Source organism: Anomaloglossus baeobatrachus, chromosome 2 (genome assembly GCF_048569485.1).
Source record: "Anomaloglossus baeobatrachus isolate aAnoBae1 chromosome 2, aAnoBae1.hap1, whole genome shotgun sequence".
NCBI lineage: Eukaryota > Metazoa > Chordata > Amphibia > Anura > Aromobatidae > Anomaloglossus > Anomaloglossus baeobatrachus.
Window position 1 is genome coordinate 193,130,806 of NC_134354.1, and position 25,726 is coordinate 193,156,531.

The 25,726-nt window shown below is 45.2% G+C and overlaps 1 protein-coding gene across 1 annotated transcript; it reads right to left on the reverse strand.

Moving 5' to 3' along the window:
* Positions 1–539: 539 nt before the first annotated feature.
* On the reverse strand, positions 540–24,124 carry LOC142291213 (uncharacterized). The gene is made up of 5 exons (XM_075335572.1): positions 24,027–24,124; positions 17,348–17,431; positions 14,634–14,760; positions 14,230–14,343; positions 540–7,210 (listed from the first exon to the last, which is right to left on the reverse strand). Exons 2-5 carry the CDS (start codon positions 17,417–17,419, stop codon positions 6,339–6,341), a joined length of 1,185 nt encoding a protein of 394 aa, XP_075191687.1. The 5' UTR covers positions 17,420–17,431; positions 24,027–24,124; the 3' UTR covers positions 540–6,338.
* Between the last annotated feature and the right edge of the window lie 1,602 nt (positions 24,125–25,726).

Below are 25,726 nucleotides of genomic sequence, written 5' to 3' on the forward strand. Positions count from 1 at the left end.
TTTTTTAGCAGCTGTATGAAACGACGGTTTTCACTGTTTATTTTACGGTGTTCACTGAAGAGGTTAAGGATGGTGGTGCGGGGGATACCAAATGTACTTTTTTTTTTGTTTGTTTTTACATAAATACAGTATTTGACATAAATACAAGCATTGCAATACATTAAACCTGTCAGTGTGACACTGAGAGAAGCCTGTTAGACAATGTTCATAGCATGATCTAACAGCATGTCATAACTGACTGACCCAGCAGTTGTTATCATGACCTCGGCTTGCCATGGGAATGACTTGGTTCCCGTGACCACATCATGGCTGTCCCGATCGGGTGAGAGTGCACTTCCTTTCTTAACCTTCTTAAAGCTGTGATCGCTACTGATTGTGGCATTTAGGGGATTAAACAGCCAGGGGTGGTGCAGGAACTGGCCCTGGCTGTGACAGCCAGAGATCAGCTATAACATACGCTGAGCTCTTGGCGGAAAACGTAAATATATGTCAAATGTTGTGGAGGGGTTAATATTGAAATAAACCACGTTACACTTGGACAAAGGAACTAATAATTTACATATTGATGTTTATGATCTGCAATAAAAAAATGACATCATTCACAGAAACTCCAGTAACAAGGTACAGATATAGCATAAGTATGATAACGTATGATTAGAAACATACTGTACGTGTAAGCATTTTTTTGTCTAGTCATTGATCTGTGATGGTAGAGTGCTGCTTCCATGCATCACAGGGTGATAAGTGGTTACAAAGGGTCACTGCTGCAAGGTAGAAGACTAATGACAGGTTTGTGGAGTACTTTCACGTAAGAAAATTGATATAGCAAAACCAGAAAACATTTTGTTATCCTGTTTCACAGATGCTTCTGTCTCTTCCCATAACTTCCATATACTACAATGAAGAAGGACACACACATGCCTGGCCCCCTCTTCATGGTAGTCATTGGGAGAGATGCCACTGTAAATTGAGAACAGATGTCTCGCGATTCCTTTCCGACACAATACGAGAGTCTCCGACACATAGATCCTACATTAATCAGCAATTTTTGGCATATTCAGTGTTATTCCATAAATATATATATAATGAGGAAACAAAGGCACCAATCACCTCTTCTATGCCTTGATTGGTATCCAATGCAATTTAGTAAGAATGGGTTCAGCAACATGTTATCGGCAAAACGTCAGGGGCAGTGTATCTATCGGAAATATATAAGCAAAAGCAAACCTATAATAATCGTGACCAATCTGATTGTCTTTTGATATTTGCACAATAACTAAAGTGTATGAGATTCTGAGAGACATGGAGAAGATGCAGACAGATGTCAAGAGACTGCAACACCTCTAAAGTTAATACAAAAAATAGTAATAAAGTGCTGTATTGCTAGTTTCATCTGAAGTTTGTGACACATAAGTATATTGGCATTTTTTATTGCTTTGTTTATTCCACGACTAAATCTATAAAAAATAATAGTTCCCATTATTATGTTAATGTATTATTCCAGTTTCAGGAAAGCCCATTCTCACAGCTGCAGTTTGTTTTACAAAAATAAACTGTTCCTTACGCACATTCACCGGGTCCATCGCTGAGTCTCCGCCGCTGTTTCCGGTGTCTGTTGTTTGCAGCGCTGATATCATGTCAATAGCGATACAGTGAAGTCAGAGGCTCGTGCCTTCAATTTGGACAGCGCTGATGAGCTCGGTTATTGGCTACAGTGCTGTCGACATGGTATCAATGCTCTGGAGACTCAGCCCATAGGAGTGATAAACACCCCCCCCCAAAAAAAAAACCCCTACAGCCCGGGAATCAGGATTTTTTGAAACTGGAAAACCCTTCTAAGTCGAGTGCCCACACGCAGTTATTGAGACATGCATTTCCAGGAAGATTAACAGAGAAATTACACAATGTAGATTGCACAGAAAAGGTTCTCTATTCGGACATGTGAAGTCATCTATTCCCTTTAAGAATAAGCACAGAATATTACTAAACAGTCATGGACAAAAGTGTTGGCACCCTTGAAATTATTTCTAGAAAATTAAGTATTTATACCAGAAAATTATTGCAATTACACATTTTGTCCTACACATGTTTATTTCCTTTGTGAATATTGGAACAAAACAAAAGTGAGAAAAAAAATGCACCTTTCAAATATGAGAGACCTGGAGCAGTTTGCAAAAAAGTGGTCCAAAATTCCAGCTGAGAGGTGTAAGGCTATTGTTCACACAGGGAATATTTCACTGCATTTCTGGTGCATTTTTGAGGTCATAAAGATCAGGGCAGTGGAGTCGGAGTCGGTATAAAATGGACCAACTGCGACTCCAAAAATATATAATAAATTGGGTACAGTAGTTCAATGCAGAATGTGCTGAATATTTTTTCATAGGAATTTAGGAAAATTATGAAATGTGAGAAGTGCTGGCAAAGGGGCAATGGTCGCTCAAGCCACTCGGTGGGGCTGCACTTATTTAATTATTGAGCGATTGCGTGAAATAAAACCGTTTCTTATAGCTATGGCGAACCCTCAGGTAACCCTAAATGAAGGTGAATGGACACAGGTGGCTGAATTGAAGGAATTGCTTAATCACCCATTTACCGTGACTAAAAAATTACAAGCTGAGGATTTAACTCCTGGCCTTTTCATAAGGGGGTGGAGGAAACTGAAATTCTGACTGTCCCAAAGAGGAGGTTTAATCGCATCTGGCATTTCTGCTTCAATGAAACTGAGAGAGAGACACAGCTATTGGAAAATAAAATTCTTCTGGCAGCTGTTTATGTGGACCCAAGTCATCGTATACTGCTTGATGATCAACAGCTTACTAAAGGTAAAGAAGATCTGACTGAGGAAGCAGTTAGGATGAGTGGCTATAGGACTGCTAGGCGCAAGAGGACTTGGGTCCTGACAGTGCTACTGCTGCCATATCTTCATCCTTGTCAAATGAGTTTAACTTGGACAAGTATTTGGGTGACATGGAGCAGGCAAAGCGTTGCCGCAAGGAAAAAGATTTCACTCCGTCTCCTATAGCAGCAGATTGACCATATTTCAGCAAATATTTCACTTGCTCTCAAAGAAATAGAAAAATTCAACCGTTCATCAAAACTGACTGTGCATGAGGCAATTCCTTTATACCGGGAAATTGTTAGAGATGTTGACCATGTGGTTACGGCTTTGCCTCCAACCCAAGTTAGTGTAGAGAGGTTGTCCTCTAGCCTTAAAATTATTAGGTCAGATTTGAGGTCATCTATGAAGGAGGATCTGATGGAGGCAATTCTATTTCTTACAACAAATTCATAGACTCACTGCACAAATGTTATTTAGTATATTTTTGTTGAAAACTGATTTTTTTTGCCACTTACATAGTTCATTACATAGCATAGTGTTACTTTTATATATATATATATATATATATATATATATATATATATATATATATAGGCAATCTATATTACAGTGTATTACATATTTACAATTTATTACAGTTTTTTGTGTTCTAAAGTTGTATTCCAATAAATATATTTTATGTTCTATCTAAATATCTTGATTATTGTATCATAAAAATGATGAAATGTCTGATGTTCCCATTGTACCGGCCCGATATCGCTAGCATGCGACCCACCCCCATCGTTTGTGCAAAACTGGCATATCGCTGCCCGTCGCGCTCAAAATCCGGCACCCCCGTCACACATACTTACCTGCATAGCGACGTCGCTGTGACTGGCGTACCGCCTCCTTTCTAAGGGGACGGTCCGTTCGGCGTCACAGCGACATCACTATGCGGCCGCCCAATGAAAGCGGAGGGGCGGAGATGAGCGGGACATAACATCCCGCCCACCTCCTTCCTTCCGCATTGTGGCCGGAGGCAGGTAAGGAGATGATCCTCGTTCCTGCGGCGTCACATGTAGCGATGTACACTGCCGCAGGAACGAGGAACAACTTCGCCCCTGCGACAGCAGCGATAACTGGCAGCGGACCCCCATGTCAACGAGGAGCGATTTTGGACGTTTTTGCAATGATACAAAATCGCTCCTAGGAGTCACACGCTACGACATCGCTACAGCGTCCGGATGTGCGTCACAAAATCCGTGACCCCAACGAGATCGCTGTAGCGAAATCGTAGCGTGTAAAGCCCGCTTAAGAAGCCTGATGATAGTTATAGTAAGCAATTGAGTGCAGTTATTTATTCCAAAGGGTGTGTGACAGAATATTAAGTTGAGGTTGCCAACAATTTTGTCTGGCCCATTTTTGGAGGTTTGTGTTACATTCTGTCCATTTTGCGTTTTAACAATACACACAAAGGAAATAAACATATATATAACAAAACATGTAATTTCAATAATTTTCTGGATGAAATACTTCAATTTTTTGAACAATTTCAACACTTTCTGCCATGATTGCATGGGTTAAATATCAAGTCCTTAGAGTACGGACAAATTCTAGAAATGTGATCATTCTCTTAGATCCTTGACACAGACTACGGAAAAACAGAACTTATAAAAAAAAAAAACCAGAAGTGAATCACCAGGAATATTTCTGCAAAGTGAGTTTTTGGGTCCAGTTTGAATGTACAAAATGCTTGAATGGTTGGCTACAATAGTCATGACCCCAACCTCCATACTAAAAAAATAAATGGTAAAATTGTGAGATCAAGTCAAGGTTTTCTAGTTTGATTTCTAAATGAATGGACGTGTAGGGCCTTTAACCCTAGAACGCATATCTGGGGCATCGCAGGCCTCCTAGGTTACTTGTTTTCTATGATTGATTTCTATTGTTGCGCGTTCTAGGGTTAACCTCCTTGCAGGAAAATTGCAGTAGGAAATTTCCAATATCTGCCATAAAGTGGTGTTTCTGAGGGAAGCTAAGGAAACATGAGTACAGATGTGCAACACTTACCTTATTGCAAATTTAGTTAAGCGTGATGTCAGGCACTATGAAGAACCTGTCTATACAGTAGTATATGCAGTCAGGGCATTTTAATCATTCTCTTTTATTACCACTAGGGTCTAAATCACTCACAGGTCATGTGATTGAACTATTTGGATCTTTTGGCACTTATGCTGCCATCACATCTAGATGCCACATTGTCTGGGTGGTTCTTCATCTCAAATGAGCATGAACCTAACAACTTTCTCAATGCCTTCTCAGTTGGAGAGAAGGAATTCTCAGCCCAAATAGTAGACATTGTTGCTACTGTTGAGTTCGGAAGTCATAGACACTCATGAGGCATCCATCAGTAGAAGTGCTGAAATATCCAATTAGTGCAGTCATGGGATCTGTGGCTGATTTGACCAAATGGGACACTTAGGTAATCAATGTATATTGGTAAAATACATTTGCTAGCTATATTAATGGTTAGAAAGGCTCTTCATAGCGCTGGATAGCGCTCTCTCAAAACATTACAAGTAGAGATGATCGAATATCTCCACTATTCGGCTTCGCGAATATTTTCCAAATACCTCGCCGCTAGTCGACTATTTGTTGGGCAATGTAAGTCTATGGGAAGCCTGAATAGTACCAAATAGTGGTTATTCGGGTTTCCCATAAACTTACATTGCGCATCGAATATTCGCGAATAGTGGCGAGGTATTCGGAAAACATTTGCGAAGCCGAATAATCGAAGTATTCGATCAACCCTAATTACAAGCCCATGACATGCCGCAGTTCATATTCCATCCACTGAGTGGCCACATATAGCAAATTCCTCTCCAGAGTAATGTGAAATTGAATACACTTTTTTTTCTAAAGTGGGATGTGACAAAAATATAAAAATATATAAAAATATTCAGCATATAGACCTAAAGCGGGCTAAGCAGATTTAACTGTAGTCAGATACAGATGAATATAATGGAATAAGAATGTTTAATACAGATATTAGCAAACTATTGATGACTTTAAGATCCAGGTGGATCACCCCAGGGGTCAATATATATATATATATAAATATATGTATAATTATTTTTTTTTTACTTTGTTTATGTGGGCAAGCAATAAGATCAAAAAAGTTCTAAAAACATTACGCACCAGCAGCAAATTTCTAGATGACGCAGCCATTATTCTGCCACTACATACCGTGCCTGCTAAAAGTCCTCTTTTAAGCTGATGGTTGTAAAGTGCGGTGTTTGGGTGATATACAGAAGGACTGTAAAGTGTGCTTGAAAATATCTTTTTAGGATGCAGGAAAGCTGTGGCACTTCATTTCATTATTGGCCGCTGAAGCATATTGTGAGTTGTAGTTATTTAGAGCAATTCTTTATAAAAGTGCAAGAAGTACAAGATATTTGGCAATGTGTCAATTACACAGAAAAGTCAATGAATACACTAATAAATAAATGAAATAGTTCCTCTAGCTCTTCGTATGAATCCTCCGATGTCTAATAAGATGAGAGCTTCGGAAAAAGCATTTCCCACATTCTGTACATGAGTAGGGCCTCTCACCGGTGTGGACTTTTTGGTGTCGGACGAGATCCGAGCTGTGGCGGAAGCTCTTTCCACATTCATTGCAGACATAGGGTCGCTCTCCGGTGTGCACTCTCCTATGTATGATCAGGTTGGAGCTGTTTATAAAGCTTTTCCCGCACTCTTTGCACACGTATGGCCGTTCCCCCGTGTGGATTCTCTGGTGCATAACCAGATATGCGCTACTTATAAAGCTTTTCCCACACTCCTTACAGACATGGGGTCTTTCACCTGTGTGTGTTCTGTGATGGATGATGAGGCTGGCATTTTGGGTAAAACTCTTGCCACACACTGTACAGATGTATGATTTAGTCGGCTTCGGTTTAGTTTCTGGGATTGCTTTAGATTGTAAAGAGTCAAAGGCAGCCTCAACATTCGTCCCCCTACCGCTCATGCAATGTTTCCTCCGCGTACGGGGTTTCTGTGGGTTCAGGGTTGATGATTTATAAAACGGTGCCCCCTTTTCTACGCAATGCTCATCTCTTAGTTGATCATTTATGGAATTTGCACTTCCATACTGTACGGTTGAAATACAAGGTTTCTTCAAAATGTTTATGGAATTGGGTGGGCTTTCTACTTCAGTAGTATCTGGGGCTGACTTAATAAATGCCCCAGTGTGTACGCCTCTAATATGAAGAGCATGTCTTTCTCTGAGGTTATAATCCTGCTGTCCACTTCCATTATCTTCTAATACAGTATCATCTGAAGAGTTGACCGCAGTCCGGCCGGCTTCCTCAATTCTGTCACTTTTACATCTACCTATTAACAAAAAAACAAAAACAAAACACAGTGATCTTGTTTCCAAGAAATGGTTCAATATACATAAGATCATAAGATGTTGCTCTATGCCATGAACCCTCACTATACAGGATCTACAACTAGATGTAGAGATTGTCATCCCCTTCTCTAGGGCTCATGCGGATGAGTGTGTGTGTATATATTTATTATATATATATATATATATATATATATATATATATATAAAAAAATTATATATATATTATATATATATATATATATATATATATATTAGTTCAGACACATCCTATCCAATTTTTGATTGGAAAGCACTCGGACAGTACACTGACCCATATTATGCACTAGGGGCTGGGTCTGAGTATACATGAGAAAAATTGCTTTATTTACTATTTTTCTATGTATATCAGATAAGACTCACGCATTCAAATCTATAGGTGTGTTAAAAAAACAAACATGTCAGATTTTACACAAAACATCCATGTGGCACACGGATGTCACACAAGTGGCACACGGATGAAAATTGAGTTTTCTAGATGAAACCCGGATGATTTTTTTATGTACTTGTCTCCAGCAGGCCTTAGATACCAACATATTCATTGAGGGCTTGTTTATGCAGAAGAGGTAAAGAAGACAACAAAACCATATGGGTTAATTATTTCTGTATTTTCATATATTGAGCTTTGACAGGCGCAGTGACACAGACTGTTTTATTTTTTTGTTGTCCTTTACGATGATAAAGGGCTTCATATACATACCGACATGATGACGACAAGGGCCTTCAGTAGGCTTTGGCAAGCGATCAGCACCCTGTGATCACATGCTGTGTTAAGAGGGGGGGATGAGACCCAAATTTGCACACTAACAGGATCACAACCCCTATATGCTGCTTTCGGTTGTACAGTTGCAATAAAATAATTAAACAGCAGCAACCTGAGCTGGCTCTGCTCACTTATATTATAGAGACAGACTGTATAACACAGCACTTGCCCACTGTGAGAAGTCAGGAAATGGTTAAAATATCCTTTCCAGCTCAAAGACCTCTGTGATTTTTGACGGATTCTAGAAAATATGTCTGCTTTTATTCTTTTTTTTCACCCTTGTCTAGTGCCATGTGGTCAAGGTGACCCCTTGCACATTAATTCCCCCCCCCCCAATATGGTGTCAAACAAGGGTTAAACATGATGGATTAAGATAATTTCAAGACTATTTGTACAGAACATTGAGTCTGGAACAAAAGGCCAAATAGAGCTCCTTGATTCTCCAATTTTATACCCAAATACTGCCACTAAATCACAGGCACAAGTTTTTATATACAGCCCACATAATACTGCCAATCAGTGCAAAATACTAAAATCATACAATGTTACAGTAAGGCTATGTGCGCACGTTGCGTTCTCTGCAGTGCGGAAAAGAACGCACCCTCTGGCAGACTGGACACTGCATTTATAAAATAAAATGCATCCACAACGCATGCATTTTGGATGCTTTTTCCATGCGTTTTGGATGCATTTTTGACAGTGCGTTCCCTCGGCAATTCATCTCTGCTACATGCCGGCTGACAGCTGACACAGAGTCGGGCGATGAGAATGAACTCGGATGAACTGCAATCAACTTCATTGTCATACCGCAGCTCTGTCTGTGTGTGGCATCCTGATTATCATCTTCACCACACACCCCGACATTAGCGTGGACATTCCCACACACATCCCGACATTACTGCCTACATCCCCGCCCACATCCCGACATTACCGCCCACATCCCGACATTACCGCCCACATCCCGACATTACCGCCCACATCCCCGCACACATCCTGACATTACCGCCTACATCCCCGCACACATCCTGACATTACCGCCCACATCCCGACATTACCGCCCACATCCCCGCACACCCCGACATTACCGCCCACATCCCGACATTCCCACACACATCCCGACATTACCGCCGACATCCCCGCACAGCCCGACATTACCGCCCACATCCCCGCACGCATCCTGACATTACCGCCGACATCTCCGCACACAACCCGACATTACTGCCGACATCCCCGCACACAACCCAACATTACCGCCACATCCCCGCACACAACCCGACATTCCCGCCGACATCCCCGCACACGTACCGACATTACCGCACACATCCAGACATTACCGCCCACATCTCGACATTACTGCCGTCATCCCCACACACATCCCGACATTACCGCCGACATCCCCGCACACATCTTGACATTACCGCCGACATCCCTGCACACAACTCGACATTCCCGCACACATCCAGACATTACCGCCGATATCCCCGCACACATCCTGACATTACCGCCGACATCCCCGCACACAACCTGACATCCCCCGCACACATCCCGACACTACAGCCCTCATCATCACCGCACACACACCGGCATTACCTCAGTGACGTCCCCGCTGACAGCCCGATTCACTTCAGTTGCTGCGTGGAGCTCACAGGGGCGGCGGTGTTCTACTGCCGCTCCTGTCAGCTTCATGTAGCAAAGCTGGATGCGTCGCGGGACCTCTGATTTACGCCGGACCTGGAGGGGTATTTGGGGATTTTAATAAAGTGGTGAAAGAGGGTGTTTTTTTGTCTTTTATTCCAAATAAATGATTTTTTCGGGTGTATGTGTTTATTTACTTTCACTTACAGGTTAATCATGGAAGGTATCTCGGGGAGACGCCTATCATTATTAACCTAGGACTTAGTGGCAGCTATGGGCTGCTGCCATTAACCCCTTATTACCCCGATTGCCACAGCGCCAGGGCACTTCGAGATGAGCCGGGTAAAGTCCCGGGACTGTCGCATGTAATGGATGCGGCAATTCTGGGCGGCTCCTGGCTGATATTGTTAGGATGGAGGGCTCCTCATAACGTGGCGCTCCCCATCCTGAGAATACCAGCCTTCAGCCGCGTGGCTTTATCTTGGCTGGTATCAAAATTGGGGGGGACCGCACGTCGTTTTTTTTTATTTATTTATTTATTTTACTGCACGATATAGATCCGCCCACCTGCGGCTGTGATTGGTTGCAGTGAGACAGCTGTCACTCAGCGTGGGGGCGTTTCTGACAGCAACCAATCATAGGTGCCGGTGAGCGGGGAAAGCAGGGAATACGAGATTGAATAATAAGCGGCCGGCATTTTCAAAAGAGGAAAAGCCGCCGGAGCAGTGTGAACGCCGTGCAGCGCCGCGCCGGTGATCGGGGAATCGGGGAACGGTGAGTATGAGAGAGGAAGGGGGGACTGACCGACGGACAGAGAGAGGGACAGACAGAGCGACCAACTGACAGAGAAAGAGACCGACCGACCAACAGACAGAGGGAGATTCACCGACATCCACAGACAGAGATTGACCGACATTGACAGAGAGAGACTGAAAAGACTTGCGTTTAAAGCATGCGGAACGCAACAAAAATGCAGTCCAAGTGCATTTTGGTTGCGTTCTGACCCACATCATTGATTTCAATGGGTGGAGAACGCAGCTACAACGCACAAAAGAAGGGACATGTTGCTTTTTTTTCCGCAGCGATTTTGGGCATCCAAAACGCTGCGTTTAGAAACGCAGCGTGTGCATTGATTTTTCGGCTTTCTCATAGACTTTGATGGGGAAGCTGAACGCATGCAGTTACACTGCAGTTCAAAACGCAGTGTTTCCGCGGGAAAAAACGCAACGTGCGCACATAGCCTAATACCTCTGCACCGTACTGAAATAATACAATCATACAGCCCCACATAGTACTTTCAATACCCAGTCAATAATCTATTCAGCACCATACAATGAGCAAACAAATAACGGGTAAGATTAAAATCCCTGGTTGACTAAGGCATTGAAGGAACTCATGTCAGAATGCTCCTGTGGGTTCAATTTTTAAAAGGGCCTATTGGAAACTGGAACCCAGGGCAATTACCAAAATGGCTCCCAGTCTTGCTTATTTCTATCACATCAACAGTTGATATGCTTTCTGTTGACATGATGGAATAAACTACAAAAATATTTCAGAAGATTTGGAGTGCCGGTCCTTTGTATTAATTATACTGTGGATGCCTTCCTTGGACACGTGCACCTTGAAGGATTGTGTGCCGCCTGGAACTTCTGTTTCGACATATGATCAAAGATCTGTAACATTTGTAGACTGTGAGCCCTCGCGGGCAGGGACCTCTCTCCCCCTATACCAGTCTGTGCCTTGAATTGTTAATGATTATTGTACTTGTCCCTGTTATGTAGCCCCCCTTTCACATGTAAAGCGCCATGGAATAAATGGCGCTATAATAATAATAAATAATAATAATAATAATTCGTTTTTTGCTTTGGCTATTTTTTTCTGGTTCAGGTTTGGCATGAAAGGGTCTTGGTTGGGTCGTGGCAACTTGTTGCATTGAAGGTCTTGAAATTACAACCAACATTTTCTTTTCACCCAGAGAGAGATGAGTCCATGTCCCATAGCTGGACACAAAGCCTAAAGCAAGGTGAAAAGGGAATACCCACTTCCTCCCTCAGTGGTGTCCGGTCCTGTGGCCAGAGGAGCTCGGAGCATGAAGCTTGGATGCCATGAAGATTACACATCCTGGAGTTAATGTTCTTTCAAACCATTAAGAATTTCAGTAATTCTCCCAGTTTGAGTCGTAGGTTGATCTAAACAGTACAATCTTGGTTCTCCTAGTGGAGTTGTATGGGGTATGATAATAACAGGAATAATTTCTATTTATATTAGGTGCAGGCTTGAAATATAAGCCATACTGAAAAATAAGCCCTCGTTGCGTACTTAAACTTAAGGCCCTGTCACACACAGAGATAAATCTTTGGCAGATCTGTGGTTGCAGTGAAATCATGGACATATTGTTCCATTTGTACACAACCACAAACCTGGCACTGATTGTCCACAATTTTACTGCAACCACAGATCTTTCGCAGATTTATCTCTGTGTGTGACAGGGCCTTTACAGTATCGTAAAATAGGATGTGTGCAGCCCTATTTCAGGATACATAACTTTAATTATCCCCTTGTGTTGCTCTTATCCTAGGCTAATTAATGAATATTCACCCTCCTCTCCTGTAATCCCACCCACCGCTCTGAGTCCGGCACTGCACCCGAACTCTGCCTGCTGTATTACCAGTTCTGCCAGCCCGAGGATTGCATCACAATTATCAGCGACTCTACCCAGCTGAAAGTGACAGCATGTATGTCTATGCAGCTGTTACACTCAGCTCAGGAGAGTTGCCGATGACTGTGATGCGATCCTCAGGCTGCAGTGCAGGACTCAAAACGGTGGCCAGGATTACGGGAGAGGAGAGTGAATATTTATTCTCTTAATTAGCTATGCGCTTGCTCACCGCAATAATCGGCAGCCTTCCTGATGTGAGAGTGACAGCGAGTATGTCTATGTAGCTGTCAATCTCAGGTCAGGAGAGCCACCAAGGATTGTGGTGCAATCCTGGAACAGTGATACGGTACAGCTGGTATACAGTGTCGTTGCTGTGCAGGACTCAGAGTGGTGGGCAGGATTCAGGGTGGGAAAGAAGGTAAATATGCATTCACTTAATTAGCCGGCACTCCTGATCTGAGAGTGACAGCATGTATATCTTTGCAGCTGTCACTCTCAGCTCAGGAGAGATACCAAGGATTGTGTAGCGAGCCTCGGGTACTAATACAGCAGGCAAATATAAGACCCCCATCCAAAGCAGAAAAGAATATAAGCCCCCATCATAAGCCCCTAAAGGGGGCTTTACACGCTGCGTTATCATTAATGAATTATCGCCTGGGTCACAGTGTTTGTGATGCACATCCGGCGTCATTAACTATATCGCAGTGTGTGACAAGTACGAGCGACCTTAAACGATCGCAAAAGCGGTCAAAATCATTTGCCGCGGAGAGGTCGTCCTAAAAATCGTTCTCTGCTTATTTGCGATGTTGTTCGTCGTTCCTGCGGCACCACACATCGCTGTATGTGACACCGCAGGAGCGACAAACATCTCCTTACCTGCCTCCACAGGCAATGTGGAAGGAAGAAGGTGGGCGGGATGTTACGTCTCGCTCATCTCTGCCTCTCCGCTTCTATTGGACGTCTGCCGTGTGACGTCGCTATGACGCCGCACGAACCGCCCCCTTAGAAAGGAGGCGGATCACCGGCCAGAGCGACGTCGCATGGCAGTTAAGTGCGTGTGACGGGGGTTAGCGAGGTTGTGCGGCACGGGCAGCGATTTACCCGTGTCACACAACCGACGGGGGCGGGTACGATCGCTTGCGATCTCGCTAGTGAGATCGCAGCGTGTAAAGTACCCTTTATTTTCGGGGTAACGCGGTGTTTGTAGCATATTTAGAGGGTCAACTTCTCAGACATGTACTCTGCATACCAATGAAGGAGGAAGTGGGTGTTGCTACCTGTCCATCAGTGGGGCGTGAATTCCTCTCTCTCATTGGTGCAGTCATGGGTTCGGAAAATAACATAACATTACTGTAAGTAATGGGAAAATCTGGAGATACTGTATGGTACTTGAACTGAAAGTGAAAAATGAGTCCAGGAGGTGAAAAAAGTGGATTTCTTTGAAAAGATAGATTTCAAAGTTTATCTTAACTAGTATAGTGTTGTTGTTTTTTGTTTAAATAATGAGGTTCAGGATCGGACTATTTTCCCTCTTTATGACCATGGATATTTTCAGGCCTTTTTCTTTCTTACTTCTAAATGCTCCATAATTTTCTTTTACTGTTGCATGTCTATTTTTTTTACACATTTTTTTTTTTTTTTCACATTTTAAGCTTCAGTGCAGAGTAAAGTGCGTACTGCTCGTTCTTTTAAAGTCTATGCGTGGTGCGGACCTGGAGTGTTTTCTAATTTTTACATTTTCTAGCAGTTTGTTTTTTATATAACATCTTTTCCACTCGGACGTCAATTCCACAAATAACAAAGAACTAGGAAAAACATATCGAATAAAAAAAAAAAAAAAATCTATAGGCCCTTCAAAACTATCCGATTACTATAAATGAGTGGACACACAAGAAAATAATACTCACTTGTGGAAGAACTGGTTTTGCAGTTCCACTTTTGAGAATACAAATTGCTCCTCACACACAGCTCCTCTCCTCGGTGAATACGTGACACTATTTCTGGCTTCACGTAAATGTATCCTATTGTAAAAATACAGGGATAAGATTGATTAAAAATTACAATTTATCAGCAACATAATTTTAGTCAACAACTGGCATCCATATGAGATATTAACACCAGCATCAAGGAAAAGTGGGGTCTACCAGACCTAATGGAACAAATCTTGGAACAATTAGTTGTGATGGTGAACCATAGGATTGTTGCCAGCTAAAACTCTTGAAATCAATCTTTTTTTTTTTTTTATACAAGCATTAAAAAAAAAAAAAAAAAAAAATATGAAGAAGCCCTGACAAATAACAACTCCTCCTACCCACTAAGGTTGGGCTTTGGTGGGTCGTCGCCGTCTCACTTTTGCAAGATTTATTTTGTCTCTCTTCATGTGACTCCAGCTCCTCTACTGAGAAACGAACTGTGAGATTATTGGACTTCACAGATTCCTGCAACATAAATGGAGAGACATCAAAGTGTAAAACCAAAACAGTCTATGGTGTCACACATGACGTTATCAGTCTTGATGGCTCCTAATCTGTAACAGCAATACACAGCCCACAGTTCTCAAGCCACGTATTGTGCGAGCCCTCTTGCGATACTTTTTTGTGAGAATCACAGGCAGTGAACTTATGAATTTATGGGATCTCTGCTCATCCCTGTCCGCGGTGTCTCACACACTATCACCTGCTGCTGCTACTGCTGTAATCAGGGATGACCTCATGAGGTCATCTCAGTTCACTGCAGTGGTTCTCACACAGATCAGTGTGTGAAGCTGCAGTGGCTTCTCTCCCAGCCTACATCCTCTTCTTCATAGGCTGGGACAGTGAGAATGGGATTGTCGTGTGAACTCCTTATTGCATTACGGCAGACCAGGTTGAGGGTTTTGCAGGGAAATAAATTGGTGAATGAGGGTGTCTCTTGTCTTTATTTCTTCACTAATTTTCTCTTTTTATGTCTTTCAGGTACAGTTTTGGAGAACATTTTGGGACCTTGCTATGGATTACGGCAGACTTTTTTTTTGCTAAAATTTTTTGTTCAAATATTTTTTTTTCCTCTATTTCAAACTACTGGATTAGTAATGAGGGCTATCTGATAGACGCACCCTATTACTAATACCAGGGTTTGATGCCAGCTGGTAATTTCACAGCTGGCATCAACCCCATATATTACCCCATTTGTCAACAGGGCAGTAAGGTGAGATACTAATAGATGCACCACTTCTGGGTCTGTTGCGGCCTGTTATTTTTAGGCTGTGGAGGGCCCAATAACCATGGGCCTTTCTAACCTGAGAATACCAGACCTCAGCTGTCCGCTTTACTTTGGCTGGTGAAGCAATTTGGGGGACACCTCACGTTTTTTTTTTAAGTATATATCAGGATGGATCCCCTCTATTTTTCAAACTAGCCAAGTGGCATCTAATAGCTGAGGATTGCAGCCCGCAGCTGCTGCTGTACCTGTGCTAGTTATGAAAATTAGGGGGAACCCCACATCATTTTTTTCCTTAAATTCTTTAGTAACTGCTAAATAGCTGTACAAGTTAGCTATCTCTGTATCTATACATTATATCTCTAGCATTTTACTGGCTTTGCAAATATTTTACACATAAACATTTACTTCGGTATCGTGCGTTTTTGTCTGGTATGTCACACGGACATGTGGACAGCACACGGATGACAAAGATGGACACACAGATGTCCAAAACAAACCGTGCGACACGTGCTTTTTTCACACGGATATGTGAATGGGGCCTTGCCAGCAGATCTCCTCTCAGGGAAATCAGGGTTGAGGGTAAGGATAATACAGCAGAACTGAGTGTTATTACAAAAAACATGTCTGCAACTGCAGCTCTTCTCTCACAGCTCTGTCCCTTACCCCCCACATTAACAATGTAGTGATATGGAGGTATTTGTAATCACACTCAGCTCTGCAATATACTACACAGTAGTTATGTGAGATCAGAGAGGCGAGGATGGCATGTTTTGTTTTTCTTGCATGACACCCCCTGCTTATGATTGGTCAACATCCTGCCTAGGACGAAATACATGCCCCCACAGAGACAAATCTCCAGTATCGCCCCCGTTGGGTTGATCATAAATTAAAACCTAAACATTACAAGCTAATTGTTTTGCTTCATTCGAGAAACAACTTGCTCTTCATATGTTCAGGCTTTAAACAAAGATGTAAACTGTCCGTTCTTGTGGTGTTTTATGCTATGAAGAAGCTCAATAATAACAACAGAAGTCAATGAAAAGGCTAAAAAAAAAGCCCAGAAGCTTTGTAAGCGAATTGACTAGTGATGAGTGAATACTAAATATTTGGGTTTGGATTATTTGCACCAAATACCAAGTACTATTCCAGTAGTCATAATGAATAACTAACATAATGCAAGTCAATGCGGAAACTGAGCATTTTTCTTGAAGATTTCCCCAAAAAAGCTCAAGTTCCCCAATAACTTGCATTAGGTTCCTCATTCATGACACATACTGGAAAAGTACTCGGTAGTCGGTACGAATAATCCGAACCCGAATATTTAGTATTCGCTCATCACGAGAATTCACTACAAAAATTCTGAACGTTTCCTTAATTGAATGATTTTTTTTATTTTTTTAATTACGGTATTTAAAAAAAAAAATCACCAAAAAAATAACTAAACAGACTGGTGGAGAACACACTGACACATTGCTCAGGAAAGGACCAAAAAAATGGTAGGAGTTATACGTAAAAGGCCAGAAAAATAAAAGTGACTCCTGAAGCGCCGTTCACTTGAAAAGTGGATCATTTTGACTTAAAAAAAAGCGCAGTGTGACAATACTCTAACATTGACCAGATTCGGAAAGACAGAAGCCTTATGACATCAACCCCCATGACCTTACTAAGGATAATAATACTATATGGCGATACCAATTTCAATGCAATGATGACTAGGCCCATAGTGTGGACACTGTAGCGGTGACAGGGTACCCATGGAGGTGGGAGATAGTACAGCCAATCACAAAATCATTAGTTCCCGGAATAAAGCACAGTGGAAATTACCTGTAAGGATGTACTGCTTAACTCCTCATCCAGAAGGTGCTTGCTTTCAGCGTCGGGTTCCCCAGCAGCCATCTGGAAGGCCAGCTTGGAGGAAACAAAGGATAAGACTCACTATGGCTCTTCTACTGCACATTGTAATTAAAGGGAAGGTGTCGCGGTTTTTTAATTTTGTATTAATAATAGTGATTATGAAATCAAGTATTTTTTATACAAAATTAAACTCACTGTTTATTTAGTTTTTATTTAATTCTAATTTTACTGAAGGCACTGGGGGCTGCCATCTTGGATTTGGTGTTTGTAACGACAGTTACTCACCTCCTTTATGGCAGTCCCATGGGCATAGAGGACAGTGGCGGAATCCAACCCCATTTAGTTGCATAGAGAAGACGTCTGCTGTGAAATGGACGCGCCCCCTGGGATGTCCAGATAACAGCAAAGGGAGGGGATCAGCGCCATCATTGTGGAGCACACAGCGTGTGCACTTGCCACTTTCCCCGTCACCCGCCAGGATGGATGGGGTGAGAACCGGCGCTGGGCAACGGTGATTGCACCGTTACTGATCCTGGCGCACTGCTCCCCACTCTACCGTTCACCCCCCAACACTCTGCCGCAACCCCCTCTCCCCCGCACTATGCCGCGACCCCCCCTCCCTATGCCGCAAACTTCCCTCCCCTGCTTGTGCTCACCTCGGGCCTCCGCTGCTCATACTGTGATGTCTGACAGGACAAGCTGCCGAGGCGAAGGTCTGAGGTGAGTACATGCCACATTGGAATACAGTCCGCAAGCTAAGCGAGGAATTGGAAAACAGTAGGCAGTATGGGGGCATTGGGATACAGTCAGCAGGCAGTGTGGGGGCATTGGGATACAGTCAGCAGGCTGTGTGGGGGCGTTGGGATACAGTCAGCAGGCTGTGTGGGGGCGTTGGGATACAGTCAGCAGGCTGTGTGGGGGTATTGGGATACAGTCAGCAGGCAGTGTGGGGGCATTGGGATACAGTCAGCAGGCAGTGTGGGGGCATTGGGATACAGTCAGCAGGCAGTGTGGGGGCATTGGGATACAGTCAGCAGGCAGTGTGGGGGCATTGGGATAAAGTCAGCAGGCAGTGTGGTGTGATACCAATGTGATATGACTGAAGAATGAGTGTGATTAGATAGGGATCATAATCAAAAGATAGGAGTGATCCAAGATATTATTTGACCTATCAATAATTCAGTATCAGAGAGAGATGTCCTCTGGTTTAACTTATTTCACTATGACCAAAGAATACGTGTTAAACAGATCTTAAGCAAAACCACGATAATGAGGAAGTAACGTTTACAGTTCCACAGTCAGGAAATTCGTGGTTATTTGACAACAGGTGCAAGGAAGCTGGCCTGTAAAATTTACGGCTCATTGCAATATTTCACTAAAACTATGGTCAACTGTGGTCGGCCAGTTGTCAACTGGCTAAATGTGCAGGAAATGTGCAGGAAGCTGCTGGTGCCCACAGCAGCTTGTGGTCAAGTTACATGAACATGACTCAGCTGTCACATGCTGGTGACCAATTAACCATTCAGAAAACACAACCTACAAAGTTTTCCTATAAAAATACACCGGACTCGCTTAATGTTAGAGAAACCTTCCAGGACATTGAAGTGTACACACTGCTCCTGTGATGCAAGAGGCTGGGTTGTTTTTCCTTCTCACATTAATCGAGTCCCTTCGATGAGAAAGGATTGCTGCAACATATCGGTAATGTTGATGCATATTTCTGTTATTGTATAAGATTCTATGACTAAAAAAGTAGTTCTAATGCCTATGTACCATTGACTATTCATGTGCTATTAAAATAAATAGTATCTTGCTATAAAGAATCTTAGTATTCGTGCCTGATTAGGATATCAGTGAGCTCTTCGTAAGTATGGGCTTTCAGCCCCGTTTTTAGTAGAATTTAGCAGGACATGTGGGAGCATTGGAATACAGTCAGCAGGCAGTGTGGGGGCATTGGGATACAGTCAGCAGGCAGTGTGGGGGCATTGGAATACAGTCAGCAGGCAGTGTGGGGGCATTGGGATACAGTCAGCAGGCAGTGTGGGGGCATTGGGATACAGTCAGCAGGCAGTGTGGGGGCATTGGGATACAGTCAGCAGGCAGTGTGGGGGCATTGGGATACAGTGGAGCACTATGCAGCTGGCCTTAGTGACACTTTAGACATATTAGGATCACTTTGCAGTCACCATCAAAATGACTCTGCACTGTGATCCGAAACTTGACTGTCTTATCCTTTTGGAAACACCTAGATTGGGAGGGGGAGGTGACATCACACACAGGAGAGCAGATTGTGCCCACTTTACTGCAGCTGTAATGTGAGATAGTTCTACAGTAGTTCTACAGTCGGATTTCAGCAGCTTTTCCCCCTAGTGCTTAAGAGTAGAAAATATTAAACTTAAATTTTATATGTTTTTCTCAATTAAAAACAAATAATTTTATTTAAACATAACATTAAAACATTAATACTTTACATTTTTTCAGTTATTGAAATTTTCTTTTTTTTGATGACACCTTCCCTTTAATAATGGCGGACATTACTAAATCCATGGTAATCAGGGGGGCATTAGTGTCGGTCTATCTGCACAGACAAGTCTCCAGTACATGTCCCTCCTGATTTACATATGGCTTCTATGGTAGATTTCTCACAGCTGGCCCATCGGACCTCTCCAGCGCCTGCACAGCCATCCCCTACTTGGTGTAAAAACATACTAAGTAGAACCGTATTAAGAGAATTGCCGCAGCTTTAATTATATTGCTGTGTACGGTTGGAAAATACAACGGTAGCTTACTGGACTTACTTGGATAGTCCATCTCCGAGAAAATATAATTTTAATCTTTATTAGGCTACATGCGCACGCTGCTTCTTTTTCGTGTTCACAAACTGCAGCCAAAACTGCAGCCAAAACTGCACCTTGTCAGAGAGAGCCTGGAAATGTCACAAAAAATGTAGGTGCTTTTTTGCTGCTTTTTTGGTGCGTTTTTGGCTGCAGTTTTGTCAACAATTGTTTCATGTATTTTTCAGTTCAAACAAGCCCATAAAGCTTGTTGAATTGAAAAAAAAAAATTAGAAATAAATAATTAAAAAAAACTGGCGTGCGGTCCCCCCCCAATTTTAATGCCAGCCAGATAAAGCCATACGGCTGAAGGCTGCTATTCTCAGGATGGGGAGCTCCACGTTATGGGGAGCCCCCCAGCCTAACAATATCAGTCAGCAGCCGCCCAGAATGGCCGCATCCACTAGATGCGGCTGTTCTGGGACTGTACCCGGCTCTTCCCGATTTGCCCTGGAGCGTTGGCAAATCGGGGTAATAAGGAGTTAATGGCAGCCCATAGCTGCCAATAAGTCCTAGATTAATCATGTCAGGCGTCTATGAGACACCCTCCATGATTAATCTGTAAGTGACAGTAAATAAACACACACCTGAAAAATCCTTTATTAGAAATAAAAAACACAAACACATTCCCTCATTACCAATTTATTAACCCCAACAAAGCCCTCCATGTCCGGCGTAATCCAGGATGCTCCAGTGCCGCATCCAACTCTGCTGCATGGAGGTGACCGGAGAAGCAACAGACACCGCCGCTCCGGTCACCTCCACGCAGCTAATGAAGACAGCCGCGTGATCAGCTGAGCTGTCACCGAGGTTACCCGTGGCCACCGCTGCATCCAGCGGTGGCCGCGAGTAACCTCAGTGACAGCTCAGCTGATCGCGCTACTGCGTGGAGCTGACAGGAGCGTGGAGGACGGGACTTTCAGCGGCGGCGGTGAGAGGGGTCCATCATCTCCCCTGTGCATGCACGCTGGGGACAGTGGTACTTCGGGGAACACGTGGAGGACGGGACTATCAGCGGCGGCAGCAGCGAGAGGGAAAAATGAATGTTTTCAGCTGCCAATGTCCATCCCCCTCTCGCTGCCGCCGCCGCTGATCGTCCCGTCCTCCACATCATCTCCCCTGTGCGTGCACGCTGGGGACAGCGGTACTTCGGGGAACACGTGGAGGACGGGACTATCAGCGGCGGCAGCGAGAGGGGGATGGACATTGGCAGCTGAAAACATTGATTTTCCCCTCTCGCTGCCGCCGCTGATAGTCCCGTCCTCCACATCATCTCTCCTGGGGACAGCGGTACTTCGGGGAACACATGGAGGACGGGACGGGACCACTTGCCTGACCTCACTTCCTGACAAATCGCCTGCGTTTTTGGTACCAAAAACACAGGTTAAAGGCAGGTAAAATGCACCACTTTTGATTAGCATGCATTTTTCCTGCGTTTTTGATGCCCTCATTGATTTCAATGGGTGACAAATGTTGACAAAAACGCAGGAAGAATGAACATGCTGCATTTTTTTTGTCACAAACTTTTGACAAAAAAAACGCTGACAAATAAACTGCAATGTGCGCATGACAAATCTGACTACTCATAGACTTTGCTGGGAAGTCAGATGTCAGAAAGTTCTGCTGACAAAACTGCAGCCAAAAAACGCAGCGTGCGCATGTAGCCTTACTGATGAGCGAGCACTACCATGTATGAGTACTGAGCACCCGAGCATGGTAGTGCTCGCTCATCAGAAATCTCTATGTAAATGAGGCTGTGAGTGCATGGAGGGCGGGCCTATCCCGAGCAGGGGGCATGGATTCTTACCTAGCCACACCCTTATGTGACATATTTAGTGCTATCAATCATGCCTGTGTGGGTGGTCTGGGGGGGTAATAATGCCAGAAATCATGCACTTACTGCTGCACATACGGGTACAGACACTTTTCATTCATGTAAGGTCCCCATTTGGTGCCATGATCATTACTTACAATCTGAGGGTAATGCAACTGTTACTATTTCATGCAGTGCTTCCTTAAAGGGATTTTTCACCTCCATTGGCTTACTGTAGAATAATATTCAAATCTACAGAGTATTGGGTACTGTGACAGCCAATCATACTAGGCCCAGTGATTGTCTGCAGCGGTCATATGCTCTGTAGCAGTGATCTCAGTACTGCAGCAGTTCAACAAAGAGCAGGGCAGTGTTGGAGGCCAGCATAGGACCAAGGAGGGAAGAGCAGGGCAGTGGTGGTGGAGCTTCATGGGGCCAGGGAGGGAAGAGCAGGCCAGTGATGGAGCAACACATAGCTAAGGAGGGAAGAGCAGGGCAGTGGTGGAGGGGCAGCATGGGACCAAGGAGGGAAAAGCAGGGCAGTGGGCCAAGGAGGGAATAGCAGGGCAGTGGTGGAGGGGCAGCATGGGACCAAGGAGGGAAGAGTATGGGAGTGGTGGAGGAGCAGAATGGGGCTAAGGAGGGAATAACAGGACAGTGGTGGAGGAGCACATAGCCAAGGTGGGAAGAGTAGGCCAGAGGTGGAAGGGCAGTTCGGGGCCATGGAGGGAGAGGACGGGCCAATGGTGGAGGGGCAGCATGGGGCTATGGAAGGCGAGGATGGGGCAGTGGTGGAGGGAGAGGACGAAGCCATGGAGGGAGAGGATGGGGCAGTGGTGGAGGAGCAGTACGGGCCGTGGAGGGCGAGGATGGGGCAGCGGTGGAGGGCAAGGATGGGGCAGCGGTGGAGGGAGAGGATGGGTCAGCGGTGGAGGGAAAGGATGGGGCAGCGGTGGAGGGAGAGGATGGGGCAGCGGTGGAGGGAGAGGATGGGGCAGCGGTGGAGGGAGAGGATGGGGCAGCGGTGGAGGGAGAGGATGGGGCAGCGGTGGAGGGCGAGGATGGGGCAGCGGTGGAGGGAGAGGATGGGGCAGCGGTGGAGGGAGAGGATGGGGCAGCGGTGGAGGGAGAGGATGGGGCAGCGGTGGAGGGAGAGGATGGGGCAGCGGTGGAGGGCGAGGATGGGGCAGCGGTGGAGGGCGAGGATGGGGCAGCGGTGGAGGGAGAGGATGGGGCAGCGGTGGAGGGAGAGGATGGGGCAGCGGTGGAGGGAGAGGATGGGGCAGCGGTGGAGGGCGAGGATGGGGCAGCGGTGGAGGGAGAGGATGGGGCAGCGGTGGAGGGAGAGGATGGGGCAGCGGTGGAGGGAGAGGATGGGGCAGCGGTGGAGGGAGAGGATGGGGCAGCGGTGGAGGGAGAGGATGGGGCAGCGGTGGAGGGAGAGGATGGGGCAGCGGTGGAGGGAGAGGATGGGGCAGCGGTGGAGGGAGAGGATGGGGCAGCGGTGGAGGGCGATGATGGGGCAGCGGTGGAGGGAGAGGATGGGGCAGCGGTGGAGGGAGAGGATGGGGCAGCGGTGGAGGGCGGCGAAGATTTTATTATTTTAGAATCCTAGAGGAAGCTGATGGGGCTGCACAACTTTCTCCTAGAAACCCCTTAATGTCAGAGCAGAGACCTCCGCTGTCACTGTGCCCAATGCTCAGGCACGTCCGCCCTCGGGCTCGCAGACATGGCCACTCTGCACAGGACGATCGTCAGCACAGCAGACAGGGGAGAAGAGGGACTGATCGGCCGCAGTCATCATGACAAGTGACAACAGCTCATGTGACCGGTCTGTGATTATAAAACAGCAACCTCCGTCATTCCGGGGCCTAATCCATAACGCAGCACTGAACCGCCCATGTAAACAGAGCGCACAACACGGAGGAGGCGGCTCAGCCCCTGCACAATGCACAACACAGGATGACACAGCCGGCGCCATCAGCAGCCGCCACTTCCCTACCTGCAGCCCTCACACTGCACGGCAAGAGGACAGCTCCGCAGACGCTACAGCTTGTGGTGAAAGGACCTGTCATGACGCGAGGACCATGTGATCCGTCACGTGTGTGGGAGGAGTCAGGCCTGGCCAGAGAAGCGTGTGTCTGCAGGAAGTTCGGAGTGTAGTGGTCGGAGCTGAGTGCGCACTGAGGCTGTAAGTTTGTGTGCACTGTGCCTGTGAGTGTGAGCGGAGCAGTGTGCGCTGTGCCTGTGAGTGTGAGCGGAGCTGTGTGCACGTGGTGCCTGTAGCGGAGCTGTACATATTAGGTGCTTGTAAGTAGAGCTGTGTGCGCGCTGTGACTGAGCGGAGCAGTGTGCGCTGTGCCTGTGAGCGGAGCTGTGTGCGCTGTGCCTGTGAGCGGAGCTGTGTGCGCTGTGCCTGTGAGCGGAGCTGTGTGCGCGCTGTGCCTGTGAGCGGAGCTGTGTGCGCTGTGCCTGTGAGCGGAGCTGTGTGCGCGCTGTGAGCGGAGCTGTGTGCGCGCTGTGAGCGGAGCTGTGTGTGTGCGCGCTGTGAGCGGAGCTGTGTGCGCGCTGTGAGCGGAGCTGTGTGCGCGCTGTGAGCGGATCTGTGTGCGCTTTGCCTGTGAGCGGAGCTGTGTGCGCGCTGTGCCTGTGAGCGGAGCTGTGTTCAGTGTCTGTAACCCCCTTCCTCATTGGTTCTTGAGATAGAATCTACCACAGTGATCTAATACCCTGAATATTTAGAGAAATGGCTGCACATGAGTCTGCCTCTCCCCTATCCTTTGTAGTTGATCTGTGAGAGAAGAGATTACAAGTCCTGCTTGTGAAAAAAAATCTAAGTTATTATAAATTGCCCTAAATCTTTCCCTAATATCCTCATCACCACCTCCCCAGTCATTCCCCCTAGTTAGAATTTTTTATTATAGATATAATTGTATTTTTTCTTTCTTAGACCAGGTTATGGTTAGGATTGGGGTTAACAAAAAAATCTAAAGGAAAAAAAAAATTGTGGTAGACTGAGTTTAGTTTTTTTAGTTAGGGACATTAGAATAATGGCGGAGAAAGCATTCAGCGCTGAGCAGGCGTACTCGCTGCTTGTCTCCAGCAGTTCTGAGTCGGATACGGATTCTGGCTCTGACTTCCAGCCATTTACAGACAGTGATGACTCTGATTCTTCCACGGGATCCCACAGCTCGATGGTAGAGGAGTCGGTTGATGCTGCTGAAACGTCAGATGCAGGCCCAAGTAGTGCTCGTCCCCACCGACTCTGGCATCCTGACCCATCCTTTTCTCCTCAAATTCCCCCGTTTTTAGCAACCCCCGGTATTAATGTAGAAGTCGCAGATTTTACTCCCTTTGATTTTTTCCAAATTTTTATTACCACAGAAGTCCTCCAATTAATTGTTTTCCAAACCAACTTGTACGCCCATCAATATATATCCCAAAATCCCACCTCCGCCTATTCCCATTCCTGGACCCCTACAAATGTACCCGAACTGAGAAAATTTTTGGGCATTACCCTAAACATGGGATTAGTCAAAAAACCCAGTCTCCGCTCCTACTGGGCAACTAAAACAGTCCACAGCACCCCTGTATTTGCAGCCGTCATGACCCGAACCCGATATGAGACCCTTTTACGATTCCTCCATTTTAGCGACAATTCCCAGGCCCCACCAAGAAATGACCCAAACTATGACCACCTTC

Bases quoted from the DNA above. Each gene is read 5' to 3' on its own strand.
- LOC142291213 (XM_075335572.1), bottom strand. From the start codon at position 17,419: ATGGCTGCTGGGGAACCCGACGCTGAAAGCAAGCACCTTCTGGATGAG. The intron at 14,761-17,347 runs GTAATTTCCACT...TTTATGTTGCAG, and splicing joins TAAGCAGTACATCCTTACAG to GAATCTGTGAAGTCCAATAA. The intron at 7,211-14,229 runs GTGAGTATTATT...TTTTGTTAATAG, and splicing joins CAAAACCAGTTCTTCCACAA to GTAGATGTAAAAGTGACAGA.